This window comes from Podospora anserina, chromosome 6 (genome assembly GCF_000226545.1).
Source record: "Podospora anserina S mat+ genomic DNA chromosome 6, supercontig 2".
Taxonomy (NCBI): domain Eukaryota; kingdom Fungi; phylum Ascomycota; class Sordariomycetes; order Sordariales; family Podosporaceae; genus Podospora; species Podospora anserina.
Genome location: NW_001914857.1, coordinates 1,805,230 through 1,813,875, shown reverse-complemented (window position 1 = coordinate 1,813,875; position 8,646 = coordinate 1,805,230). Strand labels below are relative to the sequence as shown.

General features: G+C 52.5%; 2 protein-coding genes across 2 annotated transcripts; one reads left to right on the top strand and one right to left on the bottom strand.

The window, feature by feature from the left end:
* Positions 1-485: 485 nt before the first annotated feature.
* On the bottom strand, positions 486-2,049 carry PODANS_6_1530 (uncharacterized protein; the record flags this gene model as incomplete). The annotated part of the gene is made up of 3 exons (XM_001910317.1): positions 486-1,329; positions 1,389-1,618; positions 1,678-2,049. 3 exons carry the CDS (start codon positions 2,047-2,049, stop codon positions 486-488), a joined length of 1,446 nt encoding a protein of 481 aa, XP_001910352.1.
* A 2,607-nt stretch (positions 2,050-4,656) lies between these two features.
* On the top strand, positions 4,657-6,423 carry PODANS_6_1540 (uncharacterized protein; the record flags this gene model as incomplete). The annotated part of the gene is made up of 2 exons (XM_001910316.1): positions 4,657-4,855; positions 4,913-6,423. The coding sequence occupies 2 exons, from the start codon at positions 4,657-4,659 to the stop codon at positions 6,421-6,423; spliced, it is 1,710 nt and encodes a 569-aa protein (XP_001910351.1).
* Positions 6,424-8,646: the final 2,223 nt, after the last annotated feature.

The following is an 8,646-nucleotide window of genomic DNA, read 5'->3' as shown; positions in this document are numbered from 1 at the left end:
GCCGCTAAGAGAAGACTGGAAAAATGGGGGTATATCGCGCAAGAAAAAACTCTGGCTCAACAAATAGCAGAAGAAAAGAAAAAAAAAGCAACAACCCAGATGTGTGTCGAAATATCAACAAATATTCGCTCGCTGAACTCTCTTCGAAGAAATGTCGATGGGCAAGAGTGAATGCCGACAAAGCAAAAAAAACAAAAAGTGTATCGAACCAGTCGTCGATGGTTGGTCGCTTCCGGTGAAAAGGAATAATAATAGACACTAGGCCGCCGGTGTAAAGTGTTTTGGCGAAGAAGATCGAACAAAAAAAGTATGTACAAGTTCAGCTGACGAGTCATTAGGCGCTTTGTATCTGGCGGATTAGGGTCGTCTTCGTCGGCTTTAAAAGAAGGGGGTGAAAGTCGTATCTGTTCAATCGAATCGAAAGGAGAAAAAAAAAAGAGGGTCGCTTGTTGAGCGAAAAGAAACATGTCGTCGAAAGGACGGCTTTAAAGCAAGGCAGCAGCAGCAACAATGGCGACGACAAGGCCGGCAATGGCGCTTCCGCCGTGGTCGGCAGCACCCCCTTCGTTGCTTGGGGAAGTTGAAGCAGCAGCAGCAGCGGCGGCGGCGGCGGCTCTGGAATCGGCTCCGTCGGCTTCGGTGGTGGTGACGGTCTCGGCAGTGGCGGTCGGTTCGATGTCGGAGTAGGTCTTGGTTTTACCAACGGCTGTGCTTTCCAGGAAGATACCACCCATAAAGTAGGGGTCCGAGGTGGACTCGGAGGACCATGACTTGGAGGTTGTTGGGTTGACCTTCTTGATGGAGAAGGCGGCCTCGGTGGTGCTGCTTGGAGGAGCGGCGGTCGTCTTGGGGACCTTGGCGACGGTGGTTGGCTCTGGCTTGGGGGTTGGCTTTGGCTCCTCCTTGGGCTTGGGCTTGGGTTCCTCCTTGGGCTTGGGCTTCTCGCCAGTCGAGCCGTCGGTGTTAAAGACGACAATGTTGGCGGTCTTGCCCTTGGGGACGGTCACGACGCAGAAGTTGGCGCCGCCATCGACGCTGGCGGTGTTGGGGCTTTCCACACCACCCACTCCGCTCTTGGTGGGATCGATGACGCAGGGGAGACCGTTGCAACCGCCGTCGGGGCATTCGATCTTGAGGCCGTAGGTGGGCGTGTTCTTGGAGTTGTCGGTGGTCATGTACTCGGGGTTCCAGGCGATCTTGACAAAAGTTTCTCCGCTGCTCTGGGTGTTGGCGCCGGCGACGTAAGGACTCCAGTTGCCGATCGCCTCGGTGATCTTGCCCCACACGCAACCCCTGGAGGCATCGACTCCTGGGGGGTTTACATAATAACTTTATCCGGGATTAGCATCACGATGAGGCAGAGATCGGCTGGATTTGGAGCAACTCACTGAGCGGCGGTTTGGGCCCAGTACGAGGCATCTGGGACGGAAAGGGTCATGGTGTCGGAGACATCTGTTGGGATGATCATGGCTTCGTTGCCGGGAAGAACGGTCTGGCAAAAAGACACGACCTTGCCGCACTTGTTGACGGCCTTGACGGCGCCAGTGCCATCAACGCAGTATGGCTTCTCCCTGAATGGCTTCATGGGCTTGCCGCCATCACAGTACAGACCGCCATACTAGGGGATGTCAGCCACCAACCCGGTACACGCTACGAAGCCAGCATCAGACCACTCACCATGGATTCCGGATAGGTATATTTTGTGTTTGGCTTCCACTGGGCCATAACCTTTCCGGACCTGCAAGCAATCGGGCACCACTTTCCGTCCTCGCAAGGCTCATCAGGGCTCATGGCAAAGCCGTTGTTAACGTCACCGGGAACGCGCACGAGGTCGGGATCATTTGGCAAGGAGCATGGGGCCTTTCTCGCAGCGATTCTGGAGGCACCAATGACCTCTCCGGCCATGTGGCTGTGGTGGTTCTGCCTCCTGGCATATCTCTCGTGTGCGTGACGGTGGCCGCCGTGGACGTGGCCTGCAAGAGCGGGTTGGGCCGCGAAGAGAAACGAGGCCGAGCCGATGACGGCCTGAAGCGTAGTTGTGAGCTTCATGGTTGTGGTGTGTTTGGTTGAAAGAGTTGAAGATCTGAAGTCGTGTGTTCGTGGCGTCTCTCAGACGACACAAGGTTGACCCGAGTTGCGGTGTTGCCCCTGGGAGGGCTTCGTCTCCACCGCTCCTTGTTTTTCAAACTGTGGGCTGTTTTATATGGTCGCAGATATCTCTGTCAGCGGCGCATAGCAGAAAAGAGTGTGAGGCCAGGCCGAGATGGTAGCGAATGTGTTTGACTGGCGACCGACCTTGTCGTTGTCGTTGTCGTCGTCGTCGTCGTCGATATCGAGATCGAAAAGATTGACAAGGGGCCGGGAAAAGGAAAGAGGGAAAAGAGAGACGAAAAAAAGGAGAGGACGTTCTGGATGCAGAACGAGAATGTGGATGCGGCCCTGTGTGTGCAAGGTTGTGCAAGGTTGAGGACTGAGAAGAGGTGAGAGAGATGTCCACAATGGAGTTGGGGGAGGAGTTTGTGTCTCCACGTTTTTCTGGGGGGGATGGGAGCGGTTCTCGATAGCCTCAAGGACGGCCCAATCAGGAGACATGTTTGATCCGGTTCCTGGTGTGTTCCTGGTGTGGCTCATCTCGGCAGTAAGGGTAATGTCGCAGGGGTTGCTGTCAGGAACAGCACGTGTTGGCCAATGGGAGCCGCAGCTGAGGAGATTGAGTGCGCTAGGCCCAGAGCGGGAACCAGGATGAAATGAGCTTTTTGCACGGGCGAGCTTCCGTGCCTGACAGCAGATCGAATCAAACTGGAGAATCGAGAAAGAAATCCCTGTTCAGGCTCGATTCCGGAGACATGTTTTTTTCTTTCATCTCATTTCATCCCGCCTTTTTGGAGACTCTCTTTTTTTCTTTCCTTTTTTTTTCTTTTTTCTTTTTTTTCTCTCTCTCTTCTGTTGTGTGCTTCCGGCTGGGGAAAATCCACTTTGGAGTCGGCCGTTAACGATGTGTTGGCGGTGTGGTGGCTCAGGGGAGATTGGGAGGTGTCGAGCCCAATTCCCTCGTCAACCGTGCGGCGGCATGACGCAAGGCCGTTTTGTTTTTTTTTCCCGATCGGTGTTGTCAAAGGAATCTTTCTTTTTTCTTTTTTTTCTTCTCTTTTTCCTTCTTTTTCTTTCTTTTTTCTATTCTTTTTTTTTTTTTTTCTTTTTTGGGTTTTGTGTTTGGCAAGAGATATTCTTGGGTTGATGGGCAGCAAACAGGTGTTGTGCCGCGAAACGACATGTGGAAACATGGAAACCAACCATCAGCATCATGGAGGGTAGAGATCGGACAAGGCTTCAGTTTGAGCGGTCAGCTCACAGTATGGATTACTGCTCAGACCAGTGTCTAAGCGGTGAACTGTTCTTTCTCCTCGAGCTTGTTGATCTTCATCATTTCCCGTCTTTTACTGACTGACTCGGTCTTGCTCAGTGCTTCGCTGAAAAGGGAGGGCAACCCGTTCTTTCGTCGGTTCTTCGGGCCTATCGTGTTTGGAGATGTGTTGTGTTGTTATGAGTAAGCAACAGTGTGCGGATATATGCCTTGCATGGAAATGCATATTGGGCAGCTTTACAGCCGGGTGGCAGAGCTGGTGTTATTGGTGCTGGTATATGTTGTGCGAGTACCTTGTGGTATGGGGTGATTTTTTTTGGGAGGCGGTCTGAATCTGCTCTACGCCTCTCTGGTCTTGACCTTTTTGTGAAAGTCATTTTCATGTGAGGTGTTGAGTTCACTTGCATAGAGTCATGTGCTTGAAAGTACTGGGCAGAGGCAAGTCTTGAGCATGGAACCAGTAATTGGTATCTGAAAAAATTCTTTTTGGAGTTGGACAACAGGTCAAATTGTAGTTACCGGTACACGGCTGCAAGAACAAAGGATAGCAGCAATCGATCAGAGACCACGGGATGATTGGATGCCATGTGTTGTGAGAATACCAACAATCTGAACCCCTCCTTGCGCTCTTGAGGTTGTGTTCTCTGCCTCCCCAACTGCGAGAATCCGGTGATTCCAATCGCGTAGACCAGAATCGGTGTCATTCCCAGTACTAGGACCAGCCTACCGTCCATCATGATCTGTGGTTGATCTGGTGCTGATACCTTCAGGTCCTCAAATGGGCCCCGTTAACAGCATGCTCACTGTTTTGCCTCGGAAAAACAACCCTATCATCAGGGGTGCTGAAATTCTCGGTATCGGGTCCATGAAGACCATGGAAAACGCCGCCATATGGCGCAACAGCTCCTCTCGAGGGTTGGTCAGTCATTAGCATGTGTCCTTCTCAGACTGAAGGTACCTACAAAGTAGAACACGATCAGCTGGTGTCCGAGGTAAAATTGTGACAGAAAACACATCATGAAGCGACACTTGGGGCCTGATTCCTGTCATGAGACTGATAGCCCCGCATGGCTTGAGCTTGAAGACAGTCGCTACGGCCATCCTTGGTATAAGTGCGGTTACTCACGTGTTTCTCACGTGCGCAGCGCCACAAAACAGCAAACTCACAGCCAACATGGCACGGACCACATAGCTTCCAGATGGGTGGATTACGTCGTCCAACTTGCAACTTGCATCTTCCACTCAGCTTCAGCAACACTTTATGAATTATCCAAAGGTACAGTAATAGGAAGATGGCGAGTTCGGCGGCTAAGGACGATACGAACGCCGACTACTGGCCCATCAGCATTGCCCGCAGTGATGGTCAGAGTTACCAAGACCTGGACCAGAAGCCCCTTGATATGGGCGAAGACCAGGACGTAACACAACTTGAACGATGGCAAGTGATCATTGGAGGACATCTTGGGATGCAGCTTGCGCCGAAAGATGACAGTAAGCTCCCTTTGCGTGTTGGTGGGAGCAGGAGATGCTGATGCCTACCTTACACAGAACGCCAATTCATACTTTCGGCATTTCCAAAGGGGTACGAGTTGCGAGTAGCTATCAGAAAAGACGGGGCCAGGGATTATTACTTGTATGGACACCCAGCAGGTGCAAAGTCCCTCTACCGCACCCCGGGCGAGTTTGCCAGTCACGCTTTATGGCTCGCCAGCGATTCACGAGACCCCAGCCAGTGCCCTTGCGATCTTTGTGCCAGATATGTCGAGGCTCAGCAGAAAAAACGACCAGACGCTATCGCGGCGTGGGAAGCCAACCCTGCCACCGGCTCGGCAGCGGTGCAAAACTCAACACCTCCTCGCTCACAAGCGGTATCTGTCCACCCCGAACAGCAACAAACGCAACAGGTTCCAGCACAGCCACCACGGATACCAATGCCCCCGGGCACGACTGGGCTTTCTAATGTCTTCCGTGTTGGGGAGATGGTCTGGTACAGGTTCACCGCCTGGCGGCTAGGCATCGTTTTCGCCATCACTCTTCGACCAGGCGCACAGCCTGGTGCACTAGATACTAGCTACGAGTTTCAAATCGCGCCCCTGGGCCACGCGACGCTTCAGCAAGACGTCGTTGTCAAGGACGCCTCGACCATGCGCCCGTTCCTCACGTTTAGTGTGCCAGACTCTCCGGCCCATCTCAGAGGCAAACCCTTCGACGAGGTCGATTGGCTGGCCCTCAGCGAAAACGAACGTCGCGGCAAAGACGCTGCCCAACAGCAACAGGCGCTGCAAACCGTGGGTCTCGAGGCGTCCAAACTCGCAGCCAGGAGCATCAACGACTGCTTCTCCTTCTTCAATAAGATCCACGACGCGCCCACGGACGATAATCTCTTCCGCCTGAAGTGTTTTCAGGGAGTATACTTTGGCGCCGAGATGATCATGGTTAACGACCCCATCAGGGTCCAGCTCGGACTGCCGGCAGACGGCTCCCAGCAGCAACCAGCTGATGCTTCTGTTCCGGCGGTTGGCATCATGCATGTGGAGCAGATTCAGTATCTCATCCCGACGGGGCAGCAGAACTCCAAACCGGTGTTGCGATTTCAGGGAAAGCTCATCCGTCCGGTTCGCGCCCCGGCTGGCGTCCCGCCGCCGGGTGCTGCACCGCCCGACACGCTGGGCCCGGTGTGTGCTGAGGAGATTGCGGGGAGGAACGCATTTGAGAAGAACAAGTCGATGGCGTGGTACTGGGTGGTGCTTTCGCTGAAGACGCTTCAGCCCGCTGCTACAGAGGAGGACCGGCAGTTTACGACGACGACGAAGCTGGAGGGAGATGTGCTTGGCAGGTTTTATGTCTCGACAAAGATCATGAGTTTGGTCAATGCGGATCTGTGCAAACAGTGGGTTGAGAGGGGGCAGGTGGATGAGCCGCCGAGCTACTTGAACAATCGGGGGGCGAGCGGTAATCTGGGGTCGATCCAGAAGCGCGTGACGAGGAAGCAGACGTTTGGGTTGGCAGTTCATGGGGAGTTTAAGCTGAGTAGGGGATTGATGGAGGAGACACAATGAGGGTTGAGAAAAAAAAAGAAGACGTCGTCAATTGGGCATGAGGAAATGGACGGCGTTGAGGGTGAAACAAGCGTATCGGTATGGTCGTTTTGCTATCGTTAGCGTTTTGACGGTTTTCTTTGGTTTGATGGAGTTACTGCACTCGTAATGAGCAGATATTAATCTCGGGATTGCCTTGTGTTTTGAGCCACAAGAGAATGCATTTGCTTCGCGAGGTTGCAAGGTCAGCGAGGTAAGTGCCCGCAGCTTTCAGCAGGCACAAGATCTGTTCATATCATGCCCATTTGTGACCTGCTTGATGGTAAAGAGGCCCTTTTCTGAGAAGCATGACACGCCAACCGCGCTTGTTGTCCGTCTCTCAAGCTCCTCCGGCTCAATTTGTCTCGTAGGGTCCATCGATCGTATGAGTTGAGAGACCTGATCACAACCAGTTGTCGCACTGGCCAATGCCGAACAAGGCATCGAGACAGCTGTAGCCCCTGATACCGATGTTCTAGGCTCAGCTCACCACGTCACTGAGGCTTCCCAATAGAGTATCATCGGACAACGAAAATGCAGGCAGGGCTGAAGACAGATGCGACAGTAACAGCCTGACAGGCAGAGACCACCACAAAGACTTCAGCCAGCCACCATCGTTCCCAGCTTCCAAGTCCAGATCCTCTCCCTCTATGTCGACCACAGACAGCAAAGCTCACCAACCTCACCAACACCAGCCGAAGACGTTTCCCTCACAGCCAACTTGATGACTCTTGCCCAACCATGACCAGCCAAACAACTCACATTTCGCCACCCCCTTCACCTACCATCTATCTCATCACTTTTTTTCTTCTTTTTTTTTCTTCCAAATCCCCCCCCCCCCAATCTGTGACATGACTCCCTTTCACCTCCGTGAATCACCACCCTCACTACTGCAGCAGGACGCACAGACCCCCCCCTTCTCTCTCACACACACCTTTTTACCCAGCATAAGAATTAGCCTGACTGCCAACGTAGCAGCACTCTTGCATTTTACCCCTCTTATACAGTACTCCATGTCATCAGGAAATCAGAGCCCTGTGAGCAACAACTGCACCCAGATTCAGCGCTAAGCATTAAAACATCCCCTCCGTTTCCTTAGTGCAAAGTGTTGGTCAAAACGGGGAGGGGAAAGGAAACCATCTGGTACCGAGCAAACCAACAGCAACAACCATTCGCTGTTAACCTAAGGTAACCACCATCCATCCATCACCCCGCAGTTTCGGGAAGATCTGACATTTTGCTCCTCCCGACTGAAATGGTAAGAAGCGAAAGAACGTGGAGACTGTCTGGAGGGGAAGCTTTGTAGATGCTGGTGGATTGATGGTTCGGAGATCAAAACATTTTAGTTTTGCTGTTGTCGGACTCATCAATTTCCGACAGACTCGGAACTTTGAAGAGGACTGGATCCGGCCAGCCGGGTCGGCTGGGGAAGTTGGGGTGGAGGATTGAACACAAAAGTTTGATTAACGAAAAGTCATCGGTGGGGTTTTACTGAGGGCACTGATATCCATCGCTCTTGTTGATAAAATCATTAGTTCAATATCATTGACTCCTCAAAAGAACTTCGACTCTCTGACTTTGTTGTGTCGAAAAGAGACACAATAACTTTCGTGATGACCTCTTTTTCGATCACCCGGCGTGCACTGCGTACGCAGGATGCCCAAAGCAAAACCACCATACCTAGGCACAGCTCGCAAGCCTAACCACAGCCCCCCCCAACTCCCATGTCTAGAACCCCTGGGCATAACAACCCAGCCATCTGAACCCAGCACCCGTGCGCATAAAACACCAAAGCACCTTTTTCCCCCCAAGCCCCCCAAGCGAAACCGAAATCTTGGTAAACCTCCTTCCCAAGACTTCCCAAGAAAGAACTTTGCAACGTGGAGCTCCCCAAATCGTGAGGCTAAACACCAACAGGCAAGGTGTATCGCTGTGAATACACCATGTTTCGCAAATGCAAACGCACAGGTAATTATGCTGCTACTCTGTTGGGTGGCATCCATACGTAGCACCGTTGGTTCCCGATCGGGAATCTTGAAGGGAAGGAAGGGTTGGGGGGTGGTCTAGATCTCGATATTTTGACAGTTCCGGCTGTAGGGGCAGCAGCGTGATGGGTATAGCGACCCCGACTTCTTTTGCTGCTAGGTACTGCTGCAGAAGATATCACAGTGTTGAACACGATGGTAAGTGGTGATGATGATGATG